At 56.8% G+C, this 26,458-nt stretch overlaps 1 protein-coding gene across 1 annotated transcript in view; it reads right to left on the reverse strand.

Moving 5' to 3' along the window:
- Positions 1–5,894: 5,894 nt before the first annotated feature.
- Positions 5,895–26,458, reverse strand: part of ONECUT3 (one cut homeobox 3) — a 23,640-nt gene continuing 3,076 nt past the window's right edge. Inside the window, exons 4-5 of the mRNA XM_004378672.1 lie at positions 26,215–26,456; positions 5,895–6,187 (exon numbers count right to left, since the gene is read on the reverse strand). Of these exons, the coding sequence (XP_004378729.1) occupies positions 5,895–6,187; positions 26,215–26,456 (535 nt within the window). The remainder of the gene's footprint in view (positions 6,188–26,214; positions 26,457–26,458) is intronic.

The raw sequence follows: 26,458 nt of genomic DNA on the forward strand, positions 1-26,458 counted from the left end.
TTGCCCAGGGCTAGGGTAGTTAACCAGGAAGCAGGAGGCTTTCCCCAGAGGACAAGGGCTCTGCATCCTTTTCTTTTTCTAATAAACCATGGTCCATCTGACCCATGACTCCTTTAGGCTCCCCTTTCCTGTACTTCTTTTTGTGATGCCGTACGGCATATTATTTCCTGGTTTTTAAAAATCAAAACAGTGGCCTCTAGTGACCGGGCCAAGGAATTGCAGGGAAAGCTTGTGCGCGCGCGCGTGCGTGCGTGCGTGCGTGCGTGCGTGCGTGCGTGCGTGTGTGCGTGTGTGTGTGTGTGTGTGTGTGTGTGTGTGTGTGTGCGTGTGCTTTTTTTTTCTTTTCCTTTCACCATGGGATAGATAATGTAGATAAAGCTTCATTGCTCTCAAAGGAGAGAAAAGGTACTGAGCAAATTCTGCTTAACAACCTCGGATCCTCCACTGCCTGCCTGCTGGCTCCTCTCAGGGAAGTTTGTAAGTTCCAGTTCCGGCACAATCCAGTGTCTCCCTCCACAGGCTGTCCTGATTTCTTCCCTTCAAATAAACCACCATCCACCTTAGACTCTAAGAGTGTAATTGGCAGGTCCTGACAACATCTGTATCTCGAGGCTTGGCTGACACAAAGGCACTGAACTTTTCTCTCTGATTCTTAACTGTGTCCCACAGAAGGTGGGGGCAGTGTGGAGGTGGGGGCTCAGAGAGTACCGGTGACCAAGGAAGAGGGCAGAGTTCAGAGAGGGGTGGGCTGGAGAGAGTGAGATCCCCTCTTCCCTCCATCCCTTTTCTCCCTCCCATCTTGGCAGTGGGTGCATCCCATTCCTCCCTCTCTTGTGCCCACCTCCATCTGGCCAACACACACACCGAGGTGAGTGACTAGAAAATAATTTATTGAAGAAAAACAAAACAACAAACCCAACACAGCAATGGTTAACAATGATGATGATTTTTTTAAAGTTTTAAGCCTGTTGCCTGTGGGTGGGGGTGGAGAGGGCTTCTTCCCTCTACCATTGGCGGTGGGGGAGTCAGCCTTTGGATAATTCATTATCTCCCTTAGATTCTGACCATGTGACCTCTTGGGCCCCCCCCTTCCCCCTGCTGAGACAACCCTCTCACCAAAGACCAGCCCTTGGTGAGAGTCTGAATGGGTGGCAAGAAGGAGCTGTGGTCTGATGGACTGATTTGAGTTCGACCACTTTGGGCAGGACAATGTGACATGGCCCAAGTTCCAGCCGACGCAGGGGCTGGGTGGGGGGGACCCTGGAGTATCCCCCACCCCTGCCATCATTTTAGGTTGGTTGAGCCCTTGGCTCCAGGTCCAGTCTGGGGCCTCCTGTCCTACTGGGTGTGAGGGACCCCATTTGGTCACCCCAGCCCTCTTCCACAACCAGGGGCCTGTCCTGGAAGGTGGGCCCTCGCACCTCTTCCCTCTTGCCCTATCCCTGAATCCTTTGGGCCTCTGAGGGAAGGAAGCACAAGGAACCCCAAGCCAAGCTCTCCATCTCTCCATCTCCAGGAGCTCAGGTGGGGGGTGGCTCAGAGACCTGGCCTCATGGCAAGAGTGGGCTCACAGGCAGGGCGACATCCCAGAGGCCCCAAAGTGGGCTGGGAGGGAGGTCTCCCGCCTCCTGGGCTGGATATAAGGTGCAGTCACACCCAGCCCAGGGCCAAGAGGGCTTAGAGGGCCTGGGTGGAGTAGGGGCAGTGTCCCAGAGTTGGGGCTGGTGCCCGCTGGACCTCAAAGGACCCTTTGGATCTGGGGACGTTGTGGGGCACACCTCATCCCCACCACCCGGGACGACAAGACGTGGATTGTTGTCTGATTGTCTCTCTCCTCTGAACAAGACACTTAGGAATCCATGCTAAAGTGAAACCAACCCGAGTGGGAGGCTGGCCCAAGAGAGTGATGGCACACATGTGCCCCCTGGACCCAGGGAGGCTGGGGCGGGCAGGTGGCATCTGAGCACAGGACGGGGGGTGGAGGAGACCCTGGGCCTAGTGCTTGGACTTGCCGCCCTCCCCAGTCTACCTCCTCCCTTTCTCCCCACCTTCTCCACCCCCTGCCATCAGACACAGTTCCATGGAAAGGGGGACAGGGACACGGGGCAGCGCAAAGGACCACCAAACAGCACCCAGTCGGGCATGAAGTACAAGGATGATTCGACATGGAATCCTGGGGCCGCGACCCAACAGCCCCGTCCCCCATCCCGCCCCCCAACCCCATCACTTATTACATCAGCTTCTAGAAAGGGTACATTAGTCATGCATCAAATTCCATTTCGTCTTTTTTTTTTCACTTTTCTTCCTTTTTTTTTCTCTTAAATTACATTTGAACACAGAACACGTAGAATAATAAATACTCTTATAAGACACGACTCCGAAAAACAAGAAACAGAACGCACCAGAGTACACAAAGCTTTACCATCTCTCTCTCTTCCTCTCTTTCCGAAAGGACTTCGTTTAAATAAGAAATCTGTAAACGCACAGGTCCTTCATCGCTCTCGCTCGCTCTCAGCCTCTCGCGCGCACGCTCCCTCTGTCTTTGGCCTCCGACCACCCATCTCCCATCGCGGTGACATTCATTATGTCTCCCACTGAACTCGTCAAAGAAACCACATGCCATCGTCTGCAAAATTATAATTTAACGGTATAAAGCTTCAAGTCACGTGTTTCAAAAACTACCTAAGGGTTTTTTTTTTAATCACATAAACTATACATTAAATATTTTGAGGTATTTCAGAGAGAATTGTCAAAGGCTCAAAGGAATTGTGCTGGAGGCGTCCTTCCCCGTGTGGAGAATGATCTTTGGTATGTGGCAACCAGCTGGGTACTGGAGACCCGGGAGGTGGGGGGGGGGCGGTGTGGGGCTGGGGGCTGACGGGGCCATGGGGAAGGGTTGGGAGTGAGATCCTGGTGGAGGGGTGCTGGTCAAGATAGGGGAGGGATTGGAGCTGGTGTGTGTGTACATGCATGTATGTGTGTGTATGAATGTGTGTGTCTGTGTGATGTGTGTGTATGTACATGTGTGTATATGTGTGTAGTGTGTGTGTGTGTTATGTGTGAAAAGGATCCAGGAGCCCTGGAGACGTTTCTGTGACCTGACTCAGTAGCATTTGACCCAATCCGGCTATAGGTCCCCATCTCCTTCCATCACCAGAAGAACAATCCCAAGCCAATTCTTAATTTTCCAACGGGACAAACCAGGACTCAGCAGGCCTTCAAATTTGACCCTTGGGTCTGAAGGCCAAGGAAAGATAAGTGATTTGTCAGTGGCCGCCCGGCAGAGGGCACCAGAGAAACTCCGTGGCTGGGACCAACCCAGGGAAAAAAAGTTGCCGTCTAGTCGTAGCGACACTGTAGGACAGAGTAGAACTCAGTCATAGTGGTTTCCAAGGAGTGGCTGGTGGATTCAAACTGGCGACATTTTGGTTAGAGCCTGAGCCCTTAACCACTGCGCCACCAGCGCTCTAGGCAGAACCAGAGAGCTAATTTTCTAAAGTGAAGGGGATGGGGCCAGGGCCGATTGTGACCTATGTGGGCCCCTTCTTCCGTTAAAAAAAAAAAATTTAAAATAATATTTTATGACTGCATTGTATACAGACGACTATATTCATATTGGATATATTAAAAAAATTTTGTTTTTCCTTCTGATTTTTAAAGAAATTAGGACATTTACAGGGGCCTCCAAAAGTCTCTCAGGCGGTGGGCTTGTTATGCCCAGTGGATGAGTGAGCTCAGCCTCGGGTAGGCAGAGCACTCTGAGCTGTCCATCAGGAACTGGGGCGGGGAGGGGAGAAATGGGGGCCCAGGTTTTAGTGGGAGGTGTGTTAAAGGGGCCACGGCCATCCAGAATGGAGCTCTCAGTGCCCAGGGACACCCTAAAAAGGAACAGGAGCCAGTGTGTGTGTGTGTGTGTGTGTGTGTGTGTGTGTGTGTAGTACAATGTGTATACATATGGTATGTGTGTATAGTGTGTGTGTATAGTGTATGTATACAGTGTTGTGTATACACTGTGTGTGTGTGTGTGCTGTGTACGTGCGTGTGTTTTAGGGGGAGAGATTTGCTGATCAGGAAAGGGACTCTTTTTACTTTTAGGATTCTGCCCCAATACCCAAAGGTTCTAGAAGCATCACTCAGATCCAGTTGCTTGAAAATCTGGAGGAATAGTGAGGGAGTCGATAAGGACAAGAGAACACTCCACACACATCTTTGGTTCAAGAAAAAGGCACTCATCGACCTCACTATTCTCTCTCTCTCTCTCATCTCTCATCTCTCTCTCTCTCATCTCTCTCTCTCTCTCTCTGGTAGGGAGGAGGGCTTACAGACACCCGGTCCGGAGGTGAGGGAATTCTAGCATCCAGCACAAGTCCTTGGGGAAATCTTTGGTATCAGGCGTGATTTTTCCAATCACAGACATGAACGTTTGAGTGAGGTAGCCTTTACCTGGGGGGAGGGGGAGGGGCATTTCACCGGAAATGTCTTTTGCATTCTCAAGGGGGGAGGGTGGCGTGGCCCCCCTCCCTGGGAGGCAGTAGATGGGAAGGGGTTGGGGGGGATCCTTCTAGCCTGCACATCTTGAACCCCGGGGGAGGGGGAGGCGGGCTCTTGGGATCCATCTGCCTACCAGCCATGGAGGTCACCCAAACAAGGGGAGACCGGCAGGGGAGGGTGCGGGGAGGGGCTCATCTTTACTTCTGACCCTTCCCCCTTGTAATCTTTTTTTTTTTTTTTTTTTTTTTTTGGCAAAAATGGAGCAAGCAGATTCCACCTTCTTCAGTATCGTCTTTCTCTCTTTGGAGAGAGATATAACAAACACAAGGTTCACCCCCGTCGCCCCCATGAGGCCCAGTTCGGCATCTGCACAAAGGCTGGGAGGTGGGGTGGGGAGTTCCAGAGGGTTCCAAGCAGGTAGAAACCCAATGGGGGGGCTCTGGCGCTGCCTCTGGGTTCGCCTCTCGGTGGAATCTGGATATTTTCTTCTGTTTCCTGGGTTGTGTCTTTCCCTGTGTGTCATTCACCAAGGTGCCTAAAAGTAAAGTGAACTAAACGGAGGGATGGTCGGGGGACGGGGAAGGGGAGGCGTCTGGAATTTACCCGCATGTTTGAGCTCGCCATTCCCTCCAGTCTGGGATGGGGGTGGGAAAGAGTGCTCGCCTGTGGGTGCTGGGCGGTTGCCGAGGCAGGCCCCCTCGCCAGACTTTAAGGCAGGCAATTCTTGGCACAAGGAATCCTGGCCTCTAGGAGGGGCCGCTCAGTTCTTGACTGGGGGGCAATTCTGCCCGCCGACTCGGTTGTCGGCTTGTGGCGTGGGTAGGGGAATGTAAGGATCCAGCCAGACATAGGTTTTGGCGACTTTGGGAGGGGCTTAGTTCTTGGGGGAGGGGCTGACGGGGGCCACAGAGCACTTCCTCCGAGGAGGCCAAGTGGGAAGGAAGGCCCTTGCAGCCTGTCTCTAGGGGGGTGGGGTCTGGTGAGGGAGGGGTTATTCTTAAAATTCCTTTTTTTAAATACCCGGTTTATATTTCTAGTGTGTGCTTCTAGACCCGCTTTAGGGGACAACACAGTGAGCCCTGGTTTTTCTCGGGGCCCCCTGGCGTCCTGAATTCAGAGGGGGCTGGGGAATTCCTTTCTGTCAGCCCCCTCCCCTCTGGGGAGTGGGGGGGATGGAGGGCTTCCTTTGGCCGGGAGGGGTTTGGGAAGGAGGGAGGCCCTTTTTGTGCACTTGGGCTTGGGGGGGTGTGCCACGTCCCCTCCCTGGTTGTAGGGGGCTCGGAGAGCCTCCTCCAGGCGCCCCCTGGGGGCGAGTCTCCGGGCCGGCAGGGTGGGGGCGGGGAGAGGTGGGAGGGCAGCGCCCCGAGAGGCAGGGAGGGTGCGGGGCGCCGGGCTGGGGCGCCTCAGGCTTTGGAGAAGGTGGCAGTGGCACCGGCCGGGCCCCCGGGGGCGGTGCCGGGCTCCTCGGCCCAGCGGTTCATGCAGCGGCGCCGCGCGTTCATGAAGAAGTTGCTGACGGTGTTGAGCTCCAGCCCGAGCTGCTGCGAAATGGTGACCTGCATCTCCTTGGACGGCCGCTTATTCTCCTTGAAGATGGCGATCAGTGTGCGCCGCTGCAGGTCGGTGAACACCAGGCGCTGCTTCTTGGGCTGCAGCGCGCGCTCCTTCTGCTGCTCCTGCTCCTTGCGCTTGCAGGCTGCGGGCGAGCGGCGGCGCGCGGGCGAGCGGATGAGCGGGAGGCAGCGCCACCGCGCGGGCGGGTGGGGGAAGACAGGCAGGGTGCGCCGCCGGAAGGCGGGGAGGAAGACAGACACAGCGGGAGGCAGCCCAAAGCGGAGAAGGAAATGCAGGGAAACACAAAGCGACAGAGGGAGAGATGGCAGAAGGACAAAGAGACGCAGGGACAGAGAAGCACAAGGTCAAAGAGACAGGAAAACAGAAATATCAATAGGAAGGACGATATGGAGAAGAAAAGGGTGGAAGAGACGACCAGAAATGGAAGGGGGGGAGGGCGGACAGGCGTGGGCGGGCAGACAGAGCCGGGGAGGCAGATGGGGTTGGGGGGAGACAGAAGGGGACACGGTGTGAGCACACCTCCACAGGCCTGGTCACCACCCTCTCCATCCCCCTTCTCTAGCCACAGTACCCATCCCAGGCTAGCCCCTCCCCAGCCTCATGTTCCCCAGCCCCTTGTCTCCCCCACCAGAATGCTCCATAGCCCAGAGGAATACCAATGGGTATTAGTGGCCTTCCCCCTCCCTTCTGAAGCCCAAACGTGGAGGATATCGGGGTGACATGGAAACTCTGCTGCTGTTGCTGGGTGCCATCGAGTCGTTTTTCAACTCGTAGTGACCCCACGTGACAGAGTAGATCTGCCTCATAGGATTTCCTAGGCTGTAATCTTTACGGGAGTAGATCTCCAGGTGTCTCTCCCTCAATGCCGCTGGGTGGGTTTGAACAGCCAACCTTTCAGTTGGCGGTTGAGTGCTTTACTGTTGCACCATCAGTGCTCCTTATGGAAACTATAGACGTGAGGTATCGGCTCATACACACTTGGGTTGAAAAAGCAGTTAATGAATAACCTCTTGGGGGTATGGCACAAACCCCAGCAACCTCTTCTGGGATGATGGGGAAACTGTGGCTCTGAGTGGCTGTGACAGTCCATGTCCCCTTCCCTGGGCTGTCCTCTGAGGCCTGATGGCCTGTATCAGGCTGACATTGGAGCCCCCCACCCTGGCGTGCCCCTTCCCATCTGAAAGCTGAGACCCAGACTTGACCTCCCCCCAGCACCCAGGGGACCCTCTGCAGCTGGAAGGACCCAAGAAAGGAGGCCTTGGAGAAGAAGTTGAGGGTGTGGAGACTGTCTCCCTTCCCCAGGGGAGTGGGCCGTTCAGATGTTTGCAAAAGGGATCACAACTGCAGCCCAAGGTGATGGAGCAGGGCTGAAGCCTGGGGCCCTGCCCCAGCTCCCAGCAGACCCCTCCGCCCCATGCAGTGGGGGCAGTGGGTGGAAAAGATGAGCTTCAACGGCCAGGGTGGACTACCTTGGCGGGTGGATTCTCGATCCCACAAACCAGTCAGGGGTTGCGGGTGGTGGAGATTCCTGCCTCCTCCCAATCCCAGTGACCTGGCTACCCAGTCACCCCAGACATAGCCAGTGGTGCGGGGTGTGCTAGCCAGCCCTGGTTGCCAACCCCTCCTCTGTGCCAGCCCGGGAAGCCTGCTGGGTCTGCACATTGAGCTTGCTTATTTTGGTTCCAGGACATTCCAGACCAGACAGCATGGCAGATCAATGTCCACACACATCCGCAAAAATAAATGAATGTTCCCTACGCTTTGACTCATTTCTCAGGGACAACAGGTTCACTCATCCCTTGTGTGAGCTGACACCCCGCCCTGTTCCCTCCCTCAGACCAGGGACACTAGGAGCTCCTAATTGGCTGTTTCAGGATTTATGCTTAAATAAGTGTGACAGTCATCAGACATTTTAGGAAAAGCCTCTAACCTGAACGAGGGAGAGAACAAAAGAGGGAGGTGGGGTAGACGCACTTGAGAGAAAGAGACAAAGCAGAGAGTCAAAGATAACCTTAAAAATGATAATTAATATTCTCAGAGAGATAAAAAAAAGAATATTGCATTCATGAAACAAGAACAAGATGTTGTGAAAAAAAAAGGACAATTAAAGAGTAAGAAAATGCTCTCAGAATTTAAATATATATAATGTTGTTTGGTTTAAAATCAGAAAAGGTATACATCAGGGTTATATCCTTTCACTATACTTATTCAGTCTGTATGCTGAGCAAATAATCCAAGAAGCTGGACTCTATGAAGAAGAACAGGGCATCAGAATTGGAGGAAGACTCATTAACAACCTCGATATGCAGATGACACAACCTTGCATGTTTAAAGTGAAGAGGATTTGAAGCACTTACTGCCGAAGAAGATCGAAGACCACAGCCTTCAGTATGCGTTACACCTTGTCTTAGTCATCTAGTGTTGCTACAACAGAAATACAAGTGGATGGCTTTAACAAACAGAAATTTGTTTCTTCACTTTCTTCTTAAAGTAGGCTAAAAGTCCAAATTCAGGGCGTCAGCTCCAGGGGGAGGCCTTCTCTCCCTGTCGGCCTTCTCATCGGTGTTCCCCAGGACTAGGAGCTTCTCCGCGCAGGGACCCCGGGTCCAAACGACACGCTATGCTCCTGGCACTGCTTTCTTGGTGGTATGAGGTCCCCCTGTCTCTCTGCTCACTTGTTTCTTTTATATCTCAAGAGATTGCCTCAGGACACAATCCAATCTTGTAGATTGAGTCTTGCCTTACTAACACAACTGCCACACATCCTCCCTCATTAACATCATAGAGGCAGGATTTACAACGTATAGGAAAATCACACAATGCCGGGAATCATGGCCCAGCCAAACTGACACACAGATTTTTTTGAGGGACATAATTCAAACAATGAGGCACCTCAACATAAAGAAAACAAAAATCCTCACAATTGGACCAATAAGCAACATCATGATAAATGGAAAAAATATTGAAATTGTCAAGGATTTCATTTTACTTGAGTCCACAATCAACACCCATGGAAGCAGCAGTCAAGAACTCAAACGACATAGTGCACTGGGCAGATCTGCTGCAAAAGACCTCTTTAAAGTGTTTTAAAAAAAAAAAAATCACCTTGAAGACTAAGGTGTGCCTGACCCAAGCCATGGTGTTTTCAGTTGCCGCATATGCATGTGAAAGCTGGACAGTGAATAAGGAAGACCGAAGAAGAACTGACGCCTTTGAATTATGGTGTTGGCAAAGAATAGTGAATATACCATGGACTGCCAGAAGAACGAACAAATCTGTCTTGGATGAAGTACAACCAGAGTGCTCCTTAGAAGCCAGGATGGCGAGACTTCATCTCATGTACTTTGGACATGTTATCAGGAGAGACCAGTCTCTGGAGAAGGACATCATGCTTGGTAAAGCAGAGGGTCATCGAAAAAGAGGAAGACCCTCAATGAGATGGATTGACACAGTGGCTGCAACAGTGGGCTCAAGCATAAGAATGATTGTGAGGGTGGCGCAGGACGGGCAGTGTTTCGTTCTGTTGTGTGTAAGTTTGCTATGTGTCGGAGCTGACTCGATGACACCATTCCAACTCCTAGTGACCCAATAGGACAGAGTAGAACTGCCCCAGAAGGTTTCGTAGGCTGTAATCTTTACAGGAGCAGATCGCCAGTATTTTCTCCCACAGAGCTGGAGCTGCTGGTGTGTTCGAACTGCTGCCTTTTGGTCAGCAGCAGAGCACTTAACCATGGTGCCACCAGGGCTTCTAAATATATGTAATAGCTGGGATAAAATACTTCAGTGTAAGGCCGAGAAGATAAAGGTAGGCAAATATCCCAGAAAAGAGAACAAAGTAGGTGCAGAGATAGACATGCAATCCCAGTACTCTGTGGCTCCGCTGTGGATGCTAGGCACTGCACACAGTAATATTAATACTGAATATCGATTTAGGCAATAGATTGCATTTGTAATTATGTCGAGAAGCTGACAGGGGGAGGGTGTGGGTTTCGATTGGAAAGAAGGTAAGCAAAACGCAAGGATGACAGTGTGTTAGGTGGCTTTTTGTCCAAAGGGGGGGACAAGAGCGTATTTCGTACTTTATCTGCATAAAGAAATACTGGTCTCAAGCTGGACAAGAGGACGCAAGAAACAAGGAAGTGGAAGGCGTGTGTAATATTCAGGAACCGGCTTGGAATTGCGATGCTGGTGAAGAACACCGAATATCCCACGGGCTGCCGAAAGAATGAACACATCTGTCCTGGAGGAAGTACAACCAGAACGCTCCTTAGAAACGAAGATGGCGAGACGTACTTCGGACATGTCATCAGGAGGGACCAATCCCTGGAGAAAGACATCATACTTGGTAAAGCAGAGGGTCCGCGAGAAAAGAGGAAGACCCTCAATGAGATGGATTCACACCATGGCTGCAACAACGGGCTCAAGCAGTAAGGATTGAGAGGATGGCGCAGGACGGGGCAGTGTTTCGTTCTGTTGTACAGAGGGTCGCTGTGGGTTGGAGCTGACTCGATGGCACCTAAGAACAACCAATCTGTGTGGAAACTGAATCTCTCCGAGTTGAAATAGATTTTGGAGGCCTAGGAGAGATTCACTAAGGAAATGCTAGAGTGATTGACTTCCAAATATGTGTGTTGAACTCAGAGTTGTTGGGTGCCGTTGAGTCAATTCCAATTCATAGCGACCCCATGTGACAGAGCAGAGCTGCCCTATAGGGTTTTCTAGGCTATAACCTTTAGGGGAGCAGATTGCCAGGTCTTTCTCCCGCAGAGCCACTGGGTGGGTTTGAACCGCCGACCTTTCGGTTAGCAGCCAAGTGCTTAACCGGTGCACCACAAGGCTCGTTTTCAACTCAGTACCCGTTCATAAATAACGTGTACCGTCACAGAAGGAAGAGGAGGAGACGAAAGGAACAATACCGGAAGGAAGCGCAAGAAACCGCCTTCGCCTCCCGGCTTGTTGGCATCGGGCCACCCGTAAGGGTCATGGGTGGGGGTGGGGGTCCGGTCTCCCATTCGCCCCCAAGGGAAAGCTGAGTTTCAGGCAGTGCATCTAGGGGAAGGGTCAAAACCCAGCCCCAGGCCTTCAAATTTCAGTGGAGTCCTGTCTTGTCCACCTGTTGTAACTGCCAATTCATTTACTCATTCATTCATTCACGTAGTAATTTACTCACAATCCGTCGTGCATTCACCGTTCGGACAGAGACACAAACGTCCTTCAGAAAGCTCACGAGCTTTACGTACCGAGAGCCTTGCTGCTGTGCGAGGTCATCAAGTCAATTCCGACCCCTGGCGACCCCGTGTGTACAGAGCAGAGTTCTCCCACAGCATTTTCAAGGCTGGGACCTGTCAGAAGCAGATCGCCAGGCCTTTCTCCGAGGCGCCTCTGGGTGGGTCCGTACCACCGACCTTTCTGCTAGTAGTCGAGCGCTTAACATTTGTGCCACCCAGGGACTCCGAGAGCCTTACACACGTTCTTTGAATCCTTATAATAATTCCATAAGATGAGGATTTTCTTCTTCGCTCAGGGAAGGGAAGGCACGGCCCCAGGGTCGCCCAGTCAGTCCCGGCAGGACGCAGGGCTGACGTGCCCAGATGGGAAGGAGGTGAGATGACCCCCTCCCCTCCCACCCTGCCCCTCTTCCAGCTCGGCCTCCTCGTTGCTAATGGGGGCCCCAGAGGCGGCGGCTGGGGGAAGGGCTGGAGCCAGAGTCGTGAAAAAACTTCGCTTTTTGTCGATCGCAGCAAAAAGAGGCTCTGTTCGACCCCCCCTTGCCGGCATTCAATCTAATTACAGCTCCTCACAGCCCTGATCGATCCGGCTCCAGTCGGAGCTGTTCACTGTGAGCAGCTTCTGTCACTGCTGCCCTCCCCCACCGCCTGGTGACCCTGTCCGCAGGAAGGGGGGTGCTGGGGGAGGCTGCTCAGAGCCCCCCATCTAAGCGCCCCCATTTGCACCCTCCCGGTGCCCAAGATCCCCAGCTCGCAAGACTGAGGGTCCCTGTGCCAACTCTGCCCAGAGCACAAACCTTCCTCAAATCCAGGCCCCCTGGGAGGGGGACGCAGTGGGTGTGGGCCCCTTTGACAGAAATGCAAACTGAGGCTGGAGAGAAGGGACCAACCAGAGTGCAGAGCTGGGGGGCAGGGAGCTAAGAGGAGAAGCCCTGGATTTAGCCTCGGCATCAACCACGGCGCCAAGCATGGCGCCAGGCTACCGTTACCTCTTCCACGTGACTTCCACCTACCCTGGCACTGTCGCCTCCACCGCCACCACCTGCATCGATTCTACCACCTTCACCTCCACCTCCGTCCCCTCTGCCTTCACCATCACCTCCACCTCCACCATCACCTCCTCCACCATCACCTCCACTTCCATCACCTCCGCCTCCACCATCACCTCCTCCACCATCACCTCCTTCACCATCACCTCCACCTCCACCATCACCTCCTCCACCATCACCTCCACTTCCATCACCTCCGCCTCCACCATCATCTCCACTTCCATCACCTCCGCCTCCACCATCACCTCCACCTCCACCCTTCCTCCACCACCATCTCTGCCTCCACCATCAGTATCACTTTTACCACCTTTGCCTTCACCTCCATCACCTTCTCCACCGTCACCTCTGCCTCCACCTTCACATCCGTCTCCATCACTTCCACCTCCATCACCTCTGCCTCCACCATCAGTATCGCTTCTACCCATCACTTCCTCCACCTCCATCACTTCCACCCTCAGTGTCCATCTACCCCATCACCTCCTCTGACTTCACCATCTATCATTTCTATCTTATCACCTCTCCCACCTTTCCCTCCATCACTTCCACCTCCACCATCAGTGTCGCTTCTGCCCCTCACCTCCTCCACCTCCGCCTCCACCATCACCTTTATCACCACCACCTCCATCAACAGCCTACCTGCATCATCCTTGCTTCCATCACATCAACATCACCTCTGTTCTCATTACCTCCCCCACTTTCACCTCTGCCCCCAACACCATCCCCACACCCTCAGCGTCAGCCCCACTTTTGCCCCCTCCATCACTCCCACCTGCTCCACATCACCACCATCACCTTCTCCCCTCATCCCACCATCCTTGCCTCCTCTGTTCTCACCTCCACCTTGATCATTCACACCAACACCTCCACCACCATCTCCTTCTTTGTCTTCAGCTACATCACTGGCCCCCACTGTGGGGTCCACCTCACAGGTGATGCTGTGGCCCAGAGGGGCTCCACACTGGGCCCCATGACCAGGGGCTTCCAGCCTGTGGTGGGGAATGGCCCCAGACACAGACCCTCCCCACCGAGGATGGTTGCCATGGAAGCCGCTGTGATTGCTGGGGGACATCAGACTTGCTCTGGGATCCAGGGTGAGCCAGCCCTTTCAGGCCTCAGCCACTCTGAATGAAAAAGCGAGACAATAACAACACTTCCTTTGAATAATCTTCACTGCTCATCAGCTGCCCCAGCCCTCTATGGCCCCCATCTTACTCAGAGTAAATGCTGAGGCTTGACCTCCCTTCTCATCTGTCTGCCATCAGCACTTCTCTGTTCTCCTCTCCCCTTTCCATGCTCCCCTGGCTCACTCCCCTTCAGCCACACTGCTCTCCTCCCAGCCCCCGGCCAACCTCAGGGCCTTTGCACTGGCTGTTCCCCCGCTGCCTGGGCTGCTCTACCCCCAAGTTGCTTCCTGGCTTCTTCCATAACTCCTAGTTTTTACTCCAATATCTCCTCCTCCCCGAGGCCCACCCTGACCTCCCCACTGAAAAATCACAATGTCTCCTCTCCACCCATCTCTTTTAAACAATTTTTTCCACAGGAACCCCCTCTCTTCAGGGGTCCCAGGGAGTGAGGGTTTGGGTGCTGACGAGATGCCCACTCTCTCTCTCGGGCTTTACTCCACCCCTTCCCTGACCCTGGGGCCTCGGAATCTGATTCTAAGAACAAATCAATCCGGGGCGCCGGCACCCCATTATACTTCCCCACTGTTACAGTCTTCTTGGAATCCAGGGATGAAGGGGTCTGCAGCTGCCTCTTGAGATCCCAGAAGCCCAAGGAGGAGGCCAAAGAAGATCCAGAAGAGAGACTGAGACCCCATGCCCCATTCCGAGCCCAGTAAGCGCGCTAATGGCCGAACTTTCTGCAGTGTCTGGCCTCCCAGCCCCAGGGTGGCGGTGCCCGGGCCTGCGCCGCGATCTCCAGCACTATTTAGGCCGGTCATTTTATTTTTTGCGCACTGAAGCGCTGGCGGGCTGAGGCAATCTCCTGGAAAACGCTCCCGGTGGAGGGTGCTCCCCTCTCCCAGCCCTGCACCACCCCCTTCTCCCAGCCCAGCGCCTGCCGGGCGGCCGACATGCAGTTCCTGCTGTGACCGGCAGAGGGCAGCCGCCACCCGAAGCCCGGGGCTGTAAGAAGGCGGCGGGGCCTCCTTGGTCCGGAGGGTCGGGGGAAGGTGAGTTTGGGAGCTCCGACAGCACTAATGTCCCTCCTGCTTCCTGCCTCTTTCTAGAACGTTGCTGGGGTCAGCAGACACCCCTCTCCCAACCAAGAGGACTCCAGGGCCGACGAGGGCGGGCAGGCCCACAAGGGCGGGCAGTCCAGCTGCCTGGTGTTGGTCACGCTGAGCCTCAGTTTGCTCAACCGTAAAATGGATTGAATCGTGGTCCCTGCGTCGCCGGCCTGTGGGAAGGGTTAGCCAGAAAAGCTCTGAAATCTGGGGGGGAGTGGGATGAGGCTCCTCAACTCACGTCTGGGCGCCCTGAGAAGAGCCGGGCTCTGGGCCCGACTTGGGGCGTGGCCTTGAAGTTGCTCCCTGTCTCAGGGCAGGCCCTCAAGCCATCAGTGAGGCGAGGGATGGAGAAATGACTTCAGGAGCAAGGAGCTGAACTGGCTCAGCCAGAGAACTCCTACACATCCTGCAAGGCCCAGCAGCAATGGCCTCACCCCCAGGAAAACCTTCCCCCACCCCCCAGCAGAGCCCTAGCTCTCTCCTCTGGGACCCCCTCCCCCCAGCTATTGTCTCTCCCTCTGGTCCATCTCTGACCCTGCAGGTTTGCGGGTACCTCAAGTGACTGGGGGTACCTCACACCACTAACACGTTCCTGGGTTACGCCCTGGGCCACTGAGGGGACTCAGCCCAGTCTTGAAGACCCCTCTGGGGGATACCTAGGCAGCCACTTTCCTGAAGGGTCAGGCAAGGCAGAGGACTTCAGGATAACCCCATCAGGGGCACCTGCCCATAGCCTGCGAGGGAGCCCATAGGGCCCCAGATCAATTACCCTCAGCAGATCAGAGAGAATCGTGGCTGCGGCTGGAGCTGGGGTCTCATCTGTTAACCCCCCTCACCCTCTGGCTGGGTTCGGCTGAGACACCCCTTCCCTCCTCCTGGCCTTGCTTCTCCTTTTCCTCTTTCTCTTCTTATCCCCTCCCCTCCTCCCCCATCTCCTGTCCAGAGGCTCGGGTGGGGTGTACGTAGTTTCCAGCGTAATTGAAGGTGCCCACGGGTAACTCGGGGACCAGGGCACCTGGGTGTTGAGATGGGCACACACCCGCACCCCACATGCCCAGGCGCAGTGAGCTTTCTGCTGGGGCGTCACCCTCACACCGTGATCCTTGCACACACCCCACACGCTGTCACACCCAGCCCGTGTGGGTGGGGAGAAGGTGTGAGCTCAGCTGGGTGTGTGAGGCCTCCACCAGGGCTCACATCTGGGCATCTAAGAGGAGCAGTCAGTAAAACTCAGAGGAGGCAGAGACGGCTGGGGCGCACGGCCGAGGGTGAGGCCCCCGGGGGCTGGTTTGATGGGGAAGGATGACAGCTGCATGCTGCTCAGAGGTGGACGAAGAGATGACCCCAGGATTCAGCGAAGGGGTGCCCTGGGTCCTCTGTTCTGTCTCCAGCCTGTCAGTCTGTTACGCCGATAAGCCCATGAGCCCCGCTTGCCCACCCACCCCGTGGGTCTGTCTACCTGGATACAGGGTGGCGGAGGGAGCAGGAGCGGGAACCTGCTGCCCCTCAGGCCGCCTCCTGCTCTCGGCTCCTTGTTGCTCCGCCTTCATTTCTCAGAGGGGACAGTTCAATAACCAGCCGAGTGACGGTTTCCTTGGCAACGCGTCCCTCCCGCCGCCAGTTGCCCGGCCCCAGAAGTGGGGAATGCTGCTGCCTCCACCCTGGGGGCTGGGCACCCCCACTGGTCTCCTCAGGCCAGAGATGGTGGCAGCGAGTGACCTGCCCAAGGCCACTTGGTGAGTCACCCTTAGGGGCCTAGAGTACAAGGTCAGTCCTCTTGTCCACACCCCGGACATCTGGGGAGCTGGGTAAGGGCGTTCATGGGTGGGGGGTGTGAAGCCCTCTCCAGGGGAGAGGGGTCTGAGCCAGGTGCTGTGCCCCAAGCAGGGGACCCCGGAGGCCTCATCCGCCCCCTCTGTCCTCCATCCCCCTGCCTCTCCACTCTCTGCCCGCCTCCCCCTCCCCCTGCCCCCCATACCTGCCTCCAGGCCTCTTACCAACCTTGGCCTCAGTCCAGCCTTGGGGTGAGTTCCCCGCCTCCCTCTTCCCTCTCTCCCTCCCTCCTCCCACCTGCCTCCCCTGATGGGATTTTAATGACCGCATTTTCAAATTAGTTCTGAGCCTTTCAAAGACTTATCAGAGAAAGTGTTTCCATGCGCACTCCGACTCTGGGGCTGCCCCTTCTGGCTGTCTCCATCTGGGGGTGCTGGGGCTGTGGGTGGGGGGCTGGGACACTCCATTGCAGAGATCCCCATTCAGCACCCTCGCACGGTGACAAACCAAACAGCAAACACACACGCACACACACACACATGCAGATATGTGCACACACACACACACACACACACACACACACACGCAGATATATGCATGCACACACACACATACAGGCGCCCACATGCACACATAGAGCTTTTATTTTAACAAAACAAAGTTAAAGAGCCGGCCGCAGTGGGTGCAGTCACAAATGGATTTGATAACGATGACAGGAAAGGAACCCACGATAAGAAAAAGGGGGGGGGCACGCCGGAAAAGGGGGGGGGCGGCTTCAACCTGGCCTTTCAGTGATTGGGAAATTCATCCCCAGATCAACTTGCAAACAAACTCATTGCCGCTGATTCCCATTCACAGTGATAGGACAGAACAGAACTGCCCCACAGGGTTTCCAAGGCTGTAATCTTTCCGGAAGCAGCCTGCCACAGCTTTCCCACGGAGCCGCTGGTGGGTTCGAACCACCGACCTTTTGGTTAGCAGCTGAGCTCTCAACCACCGCGCCACCAAGGTTCTTTACATTTAGAGCCAAAAACCAAAATCCAGTCTGACTGCCATCTAGTCAATCCTGACGCATGGCGACCCTGTAGGGCAGAGCAGAACTGCCCCGTGGGGTTTCCAAGGCTGCAATCTTTAGGGAAGCAGACTGCCACAGCTTTCTCCCGCAGAGCGCCTGGTGGGTTTGAACCGCCCATCTTTCAGTTAGTGGCCGAACGCTTAACCACTGTGCCACCAGGGCTCCTCAGATAAACTTACAGGACACAAAACGACCCGCCCCTCCCTACGAGTTCTCTGCGGCTCCGGGGCTGACACCACCCAATCTGAGACAGAAGTGGGAAATAAAGGCTGAGCTGGCCAAGAGTAGACCACCACGCAGCCGGCCAAGGGGCAGCCAGCAGGCTCTCTCGGCTCCTGCGGAACCTGGTTTCCACGGAGTGTTGTCCACACAACAGTGAGAGCCCAGTCTCTAGCTTGTGTGTTTTTTACAAAGGAAAATAAAAAGGATTTGCACCCGTATTTGCTGGATTAAGCTACCCTCTCTCTGGAAGAGAAATAGAAGCGGATTTGCTGAAAGGAAGGGACAGGAAGGCGCCTCTCGCTCCATTTGAGTTTGGAACTGAGTAAATGTGCCAGCTACTTAAATATATGAAAATAATTATAATTATATAATTATTTAAGAACTGGGAGAAAAACAAACCAAAGGGAGGTGGAGGAAGAGAGAAGCGAGTTTGTAGCGCCTACACTGGGGATGGAAGCTTCCTCTTTATCGGCTTCCCGATCACGTTGGACTGGGGATTCACGTCTCCATTTGGGGAAACAGAGGCGCAGAGGGGGAAGCGACTTGTCCAAGAACACTTGGCGGAGATCCTTCGGGTCTGAGTCGCCGGTGCAGGCAGACTCCTGGTCCTGCTCATCTTTCCTCCAGCGCTCCCCGCCCCCGCAATCCGCCCCGGAAGGACGTGGAGCCCCTCGCCCTCCAGCCGCTGCGACCACTACACCCCGCCAGCGCACAGGAGAGCCAGCGCAAGAGCGCCAAAGACCGCCGCTGCCCTGGGGCGCTTGGCGCGGATGGATGCGAGCCCAAAGGCGGGTGACCTGCAGTCACGCCTGTCTCTGGGACTCAGTTTCCCCACCTGCACAAAGGGAGCACTGGACAAAAACTTCAGTTCCAACTCCCGGGAGTGGGTGTCCTCTTCCCAGCCTGCTGGGCTCCGGAGGGGGGATTCAGAGAGGACACTGTGACACCCGCAGGTGTGGCTCAGAGGCCTGAGGCTCGCGTGGCCCCGGGTGTGGAGTGCAGAGGCGGGGACTCCTTACACCAGACCGCGTGCGCCCAGGTCTCGCCAGGCTGCGGAGGGCGGGCGCGCGATGGGCGCTTTTGGGTTTAAGGGCTCGCTCCCCCGCGGCCCGCGGAAGGCGGCCCTGCGGAGCGCTGCGGCCCGGCTGGGCTCCGCGGTTTCCCCCGCGCTGCACGGCGGCGCTCGCTGGGCGAGTGCAACCGAGACACGGACATACCCCCGCAACGCGTCCCCGGTGAGCAAAGGCACCTGGAGACGCGCAGACCCCTGCTGTCCCCCCGCCCAGCGTCCTCTGTCCCCGTGCCCCCGTCACTCTGAGCGGTCGACTAGAGAGTACGGTTTTCCCCATGCCCCCGTGCCTTGTGCGGACTGGCATAGGACAGACACTCGTGGGGGCGGATGGCAGTCCTGAGCCTGTGTTTACACACGCGTGTGTCCTAGTGTGGATGTGGCCATTTACAATGTGCCCCTATGGACACTTACACTGTGTCCCCGTGGGCATCTACACTGTCCTCGTGGGCATCTACACTGTCCCTGTGGGCATCTACACTGTGTCCCTGTGGGCATCTACACCGTCCCGGTGGGCATCTACACTGTCCCTGTGGGCATCTACACTGTGTCCCTGTGGGCATCTACACCGTCCCGGTGGGCATCTACACTGTCCCTGTGGGCATCTACACTGTGTCCCTGTGGGCATCTACACTGTTCCCGTGGGCATCTACACTGTGTCCCCAAGGGCATCTACACTGTCCCCATGGGCATCTACACTGTGTCCCCATGGGCATCTACACTGTGTCCCCAAGGGCATCTACTCTGTCCCCGTGGACATCTACACTGTTTCCCTGTGGGCATCTACACTGTCCCTGTGGGCATCTACACTGTGACCCCGTGGGCATCTACACTGTCCCGTGGGCATCTACACTGTGTCCCCGTGGGCGTCTACACTGCGTCCCCATGAATGTCTACACTGCATCCCTGTGGGTGTCTACACTGTGTCCCCATGGGCATCTACACTGCTTGCCCGTGGGCATCTATGCTGTGTCCCTGTGGGCATCTACATTGCTTACCCATGGATGTCTACACTGTGTCCCTGTGGGTGTCTACACTGCTTACCCGTGGGCATCTACACTGTGTCCCCATGGGTGTCTACACTGTGTCCCCGTGGGCATCTACACTGGGTCCCCATGGGCGTCTACACTGGGTCCCCGTGGGCGTCTACAATGCTTACCCGTGGGTGTCTACATTGCTTACCCATGGGCGTCTACACCGCGTCCCTGTGGGCATCTACACTGTGTCCCCATGGGTGTCTACACTGTGTCCCTGTGGGTGTCTACACTGGGTCCCCGTGGGCGTCTACACCGCGTCCCTGTGGGCATCTACACTGCTTACCCGTGGGCGTCCACACTTACGTCCTATGTGGCTCTCTCCTGACAGCCTGTACCAGTCATGGATGTACCTTCATGTCTCTGTTTATCTGCTGAGAATCTGTGGCTGTGTGTGTGACTCCGCGTAGGTCTGAGGGGGTCCCCCAGAAGTCCCCACACCTGCTCACCTACCCAGCCTCCAGCGGGAGGTGAGTCCCCTTTCCTCGCTCCAACCCGATTAGCAGAGGGTGAAACTGAGGCCGAGGTCACGTGGGTCTCCCAGACTGCCCCGGCTCATGGCCCAGTCTCTCCCCTCGCACTCTGCCGCTGCCTTTCCATATTGATCAGGGTCCATAGTTAATTAAAAGCTAGACGCACACCAGTTGGAGCTCCCCTGGTTGAGCAGGGCTGCTTGCTGGCCGCGTACAAAGACAGTCCTCTGGGGCCTGGCCTCCTCCTTAGAGCCGCTCTGGGCTCTCCCCCTCCAGCCTGTGTCCCCAGGCTCCCACCTGGCGCCTCCCGCACCCACCCAGGATGACAGTCAAGACTTTGAAGACTGGGGCAAGGGGTTGTATCTTTACGCCGACAGCGAGCAGGGCAGCGAGCAGCTCAGGTGTGCCCCATACAAACACCAGCCCTGGGTGCAGAGAAGAGGGCAGCGGCGGGGAGTGTGAGTCCGGGGTTCAGAGGAGGCGGTGGTGTTAGCTCAGACTAGAGTGGTGACGGTTGATAGGGGGCGAAGGGGAGGAATTGGAGATTTAAGGAGAATAGACAGGACTTGGTTAGTGTTGGGAGTTTAGGCTCAAGGGGGCAAACCAAACGCAGCCCACTGTCCTGCAAGCGACCCCCCAGACTCGTTTATCTGTGACATGGGGGTGACCGTTCCTGTCTCTCAGGCTCCCATATAATGACAAGGAGATTAATGGGCCCTGGGGCTGGGGTGCTGTTGGCCTTCCAACCCTGGTGGGGTGGCTTCGAGGAAGGAAAGTTTCCATGCCACTCCTGGAATGTCCCCCATCCCCGCTCACAGAGTGGAAGCCAGGGCCTTCCTCCCTGCAGCAAGAACTCAGCTCCACTTGGACCGGGGCTGTGGCCTTCCCTTCTCGCAGCCTCAGTTTGCCTGTCTGTAAAGTGGGGGCAATAACGGATCTAACTGAAAAGGTCATCCCGGGTGACTCTGAATCTCACCCATAGTGGGTGAGTGGGAAGTGGGGGTGGGGGGAAGGAAAGTGTCAGGGACCCCAGCTTTTCCCCCTCCCATCTTGGAGCCTGCCCTTCTGTTCTCCATCCTGCATGCCTGGGGTGGTGGTGGTTGGGATCACCAATCCTAGGCTGGCCCTTGGGCTGCCCCAATCTGGAGTCTTGAGGTCTGGAGGTGGGAGACTGGTTTTGGGGATCCCTGAAGAGCCTACCCAGGGGTCCCGCACCACACAGCCCACGACAGCCTCCCTACCCCCGCCGCAAGCATCCCCATGGGGCCCCAGTCCCTCTGGTGAGTCCTGCAGACCCCTGGCCCCTGGGCACCCCGTGCCCACGCTCTGTCCACCCCATGGGCTGAGGTGACCTGAGGCGTTCCCCCTGAACTGTGAATGTGGGGTCTGTGACTCCACCAGAGACTCTCAGTAGGGGAGGACTTTATAAGAATAAAAACAAAAAACCCATTGCCGTGGAGTCCGACTCCTAGCGACCCTACAGGACAGAGTAGAACTGCCCCATAGGGTTTCCAAGGACCAGCTGGTGGATTCCAGCTGCTGGTATTTTGGTTAGCAGCTGAGCTCTCAGCCACTGCGCCCCCAGGGCTCCTTGGTAAGAACAGTGTTAGCAGACACCTGCCGGCGGCACTGAATTCTCTCCATTTCTCAGATGAGGAGACAGGCTCACGCCCAGATCAGCCGAGATGGAACCCAGACAGTGCCACGGTCTCCGAACCCCTTGACGGCAGTTCTCAGGCGTCTGGGGGTCTTTCCTGAGGGTGTGTGTCTGTGGAAGGTGGTGGAAGGTGAGGGGTCTCTACAGAAGAAGGGGTTCCAGAGTGTTCATGGGGGGCAGATGGTCACCCATGAGTAGGACCCCGGAACTGGGTTCCCCCAGGCAGCCCCTGCCTGAAATGGAGGTGGCAGAGTGGGGGAGAGAGGTGGGGGCGGGCAGGCCTGTATTAGCCTGAGGCGTGGTCTAACCTCTTGTTCCAGGGGTTGTCTAACCCTGAAGACCCCCAGCCTCTCAGGGACTGCCCTGCCAGCCCTGTCACCCCCCAGTCCGCCATTACTGCTCATCACCCATCAGCAAAATGGTTCCAGAAACAAATCAGGGCCTTTCCATCCATTCTTTTTTCTTCCTTCCCTCCCTCCCTTCTTTGCTATCTTTCTTTTTTTTCCCAGGGGCCAGTTTGTTTCATTTAGGGGCAAATTATCTCATCCCCTCTGAGGGGGAGCAGGATCCCTCTCTGCCTCAGTTTCCCCGGCAAGTCTCCACCACCACTCCAGGATTCTGGGCTCCTGGAGAGGGGGGAGGGGGCCGGCCTTCCCACAGCTATCTTATATTTTATTTCATATATATATATATATATATATATTTGTTTTTTTCTGATCAGTTACAAAAAATACTTTTGCTCCGGAGTTGCAATTTGAACAATATTTGAAAACGGCAGAAGCTATCGACCCGGCGACGTGATGAATAGAGACGGTAATTCGAACGCATCGACCGCCCCGCCCCCGCCAAGGAGCCCGCCGCCCCTCCCCCAGCCCCTCTCGCATAATTACTGTTGAAGACTGAGCCTGGGAGGGCTTCAAGGAGGAGGCGGCTCGGGAGCTGCGGGACTCGGAGGACCCGCGGGCTGGCGGGGGGGGGGTGAGGCCCCGCCCCGTGGGGGTGGGTCTGGGGGTTGCGGGACAGGCCAGAATCTCAAATGTCAGACCCAGAACCCTGGTCCCCCTCCCCCCCAACATTTTACAGATGGGTAAACTGAGGCGCGCAAACCTGCAGCAAGATCAGGGACCCCGCGCTTCGAACAAACAAACAAACCACCCTTCTGCCGTCCCCGCCTCCCGGGATCCCAGGAGGAGGACGCGGTTCTGGGAGGGCTGGGGGGCTCGGGGCGCGGAGGCCCAGCCGGTGCTGGGGCAGAGGGGCCTCCAGCCCCAGCTCTCGGCTCCCCTCTTTCTGTCTCTCTCTCTGGTCTCTCGGCCTCTTTTTGGTCTTTTTCTCGGGTTGTCTGTTCGGTTTCTCTCTCTCCCTCCACTTCGGGGTCTTTCTCAATTTTCTTTCTGTTTTTGTCTTTCCCTCTCTCGCTTCTCGTCTGTTTCCTCCCTCCCTCCCTTTGTACCGTCCTGCCTCTCGCTGTCTCTTTGCCTCTTTCTCTCTTCCTCTCTCTCTCTCTCTCTCTCTCTCTCTCTCTCTCTCTCGTCCTTGGGGCCTTTTCACCAGGGCAGGACATTCCGACCGGGCAGGGCTCGCCGGGAGCAGCTTCGGACCGAGTGGCGCGTTCCTGAGGTGGGCGAGCGCGCGGGGCCCGGACTCCGGCGGGCGCGAGGAGGTCGAGGGGAAGGCCTGGCGGTGTCGCCGGCCGGGGTGGGGGGACGGGGAAGTCCTTCCCTGCCGAGTTTGGATAGTGCGGAGGGGGGTTTCCTCTTGATGAGCGTGAGCACGTCGGTGCCCCTGGAGAGGTTCTGGCTGTCGCTGTGCTGTGCGACGTTAGGGAGTGGGGACGCGCCCCGCCGCCTCCCAGTACGCGCAGCGATTTGCCGCCACTTAACTGCTTTTCATCTGCGCAGCGACCGGAACTAAAGGCCTCGGCTCGCGCGCGTAATTCCCCCTGGCCCTCGGTCGGCCACCTCGGACCGCCAGAAGTGCGGCGGGTGCGCGGCCAGGCGCGCGAACCCAGCCTGGGCAGCGTGCCGAGGAGCGCAGAACAGGCCGGGGGGCCCAGGTTCACTGGCATCGAGGCTCCTGCGCCCCGGCCCGGACGGCGCCTCGCAACGCCAGTTCTTGCCATATTCCTACGGAGCGTGGAACTCCCATTTCCCAAAAGGGAAACCGAGGCTCGGAGAGGGGAAACTGCTCGCCCACGGCGGCAGAAGTCAGGCAGTGGCCGCTCAGGGACACCAGTGTCTCAGTTTCCTCTTCTGTAATTATCCTGGCGGCGGCGGGAAGGGTAGCTCTAAGGCCAGGACGTGCCTGCCTGGCCGCTGGGCGGGCCAAGAGAACGCAGGCCGTGGGCTTGGAATGCCAGCGGCCAGGCCGTTCTCCGTGCCCGGAGGGCCTCCTCACCCTGCAGCAGGCACTCCAGTGGGGTTTCTCACCTCCAGTTTTGTTCTCCGGCCGATACGTCCCCAAATGCGTGATTCAAATACCGCTCATGGGTCATGTTAGTTGCATAAGGTGACAGCAAGCGGCATGCATTATTTGGGGTGCACAGATGGTGCGCACGTCCCCCCGAATCTAAGCGCTGGGGAGGAGGGGCAGGTGGTGAGTATGGCGATATTTAAAGATGCCACATGTCGCCTTGTTGAAGGATCCTAAGGAGCCACTTAGTATGTGAGGGTTTGGAGCTGTGCCTTTAGCCCGAGTGTACGGGTGTGTTTTTGCCACTTGATGTCACTCACATTGCAAATTGCAGGTGGTGGCTGTGGATCCGTAGGCCTGAGTGTTCACATGAGCACAAGTGTGCCATCAGATGTGTCGTGGAAAGCAGGACCGAGTGGGTTGCCCTTCACATGGAACCACCCAGGTAGGTTCACGAAGCCATTTCTAATATGTCACCAGGACTTCCCTGTGTACTTCATCACCTGCCACATACGACAAAGAATTTATTCCCAAGGCGCTGAAGTGGAGACTCCAAGAAGCCCATAGGAGCTCCATACACAGTCACCTCGCTCTGCAGAAGGGGGAAACTGAGGCCCGCGAAGCGAATGCGCTCCCCGAAGCCATTCAGTCGGCCTGGCTCCCGAGGAGGGGGTGGTTCCTCCGTGGAGGAAGGGACAGGTGACCCCTCCCCGACCCCTGGCACCCCTTCTTCGGCGCCTCCTGCCTGGCTGGGCAGGCTAGGGGTGCAGACAACTTCCACCTCACCTCCCTGTTAGACGGGTGCCTTGGTACAGCCCCAGCCGCCCCGCCCCACTTGCCCGCGCGCTGCCAGAAGCATCTATCGATCGGGAGCCCGCGGCTATTGTCACCGCAGCTGGGCGCGCAGCCCCCTCCCCAGTGCGGCCAGGGAAAGACCCCCTCACCCTGGCCAGGCCACTGGGGGGACTCTCCCACACCCCCACACATACTCAGCAGATGAGGGGCCTGGCTAGCCACTTCGTTGGGGGCAGGTGTAGACCCAGCCGTTGTCAGCTGGGAGAGAGGAGGGAGCGTGGTCCCCGGGGGGCCGATGGTCGAGTGTGTCTGTGTGAGCGATAGAGACAGAGACACAGAGATACAGAAAGAGAGAGAGAAAGAGAAAGAATGAAGGGAAACAGAAAAACGAGGAGCAAGAAAACAAAAAAATCGACAGCAGTTTGACCGGATAGAGAGAGAGACAAAACAGGAAAGACCCGCCAGCGAACCGCGCGCCCCCCGAGCTCTGAGCCAACGCGGGGGCCGGGCGGCTGGGACGGGTCTGAAGGCCTCCCGGCCGCGAGGGCGAGGGTCCCCCGGGCCGCCCCTCCCCCGCCGGTTCTCGGGTGACCTTTGCCAGCGGCCGGAGCGCGGGTGGAGGCGGCTATCGATCGCGGGGGCCGAGCTACAAAGAAGCGCGCGCAGGGCCGGGGGCTGAGCTGCAGGCCCGGCCCTGGTCTCCGCGGTGCACTGGCCGCGCTCTTGGGACGGGCTAGGGGCGCAGCGGCCCCTCTCCCGCGGGAGGAGGGGTGTGGCACCCCAAGCTGACAGCAGCGGCGCGTCTGGGGACACAGCAAACCCCCCACAACGCGCGCGAGCTCGCGTGCGCGCGCGCGCACACACACACACACACACACACACACACACACACACACACACACAATGAACTACCTTGGCGGCTGCTTGGGGCGCGGTTCCCGGAGGGGGAGGGATAACGGCTCCGGGGAAGACGGCGCAGTTCCCTTGTCCCCTTTAGCGACGGTACAGACAGAGGAGGGGCGCCGATCACTGTCTGCCCTCTGAGGGGTGCCGGGCCGGCGGGGAGCATGGCCGAGGCATGGAGAGAGGGCTGACTGGGGTGGGGGGGGGCGGTGCGCGGCGCGCTCCTACCTGCTAGGCGCAGCGCCGACATGCGCTGGAACTCGGGCTCCTGCAGCCACTTCCACATCCTGCGGAAGGTCTCGCGGCCCGACTTGAGCTTGCTCCAGGGCTTGGGGTTGCGCAGCAGGTCGGAGAGCGTGCCCTGCGATCGGCAGAGGATGCGCTGTGCAAAGATGGCCTGCGGGATGCTGTAGCGCTTCAGCTCGGCGGTGATGCGCTGCGCCACTTCCTTGGTGTTGATCTCCTCGGCCGC

Source organism: Trichechus manatus, unplaced genomic scaffold (genome assembly GCF_000243295.1).
Source record: "Trichechus manatus latirostris isolate Lorelei unplaced genomic scaffold, TriManLat1.0 scaffold00057, whole genome shotgun sequence".
NCBI lineage: Eukaryota > Metazoa > Chordata > Mammalia > Sirenia > Trichechidae > Trichechus > Trichechus manatus.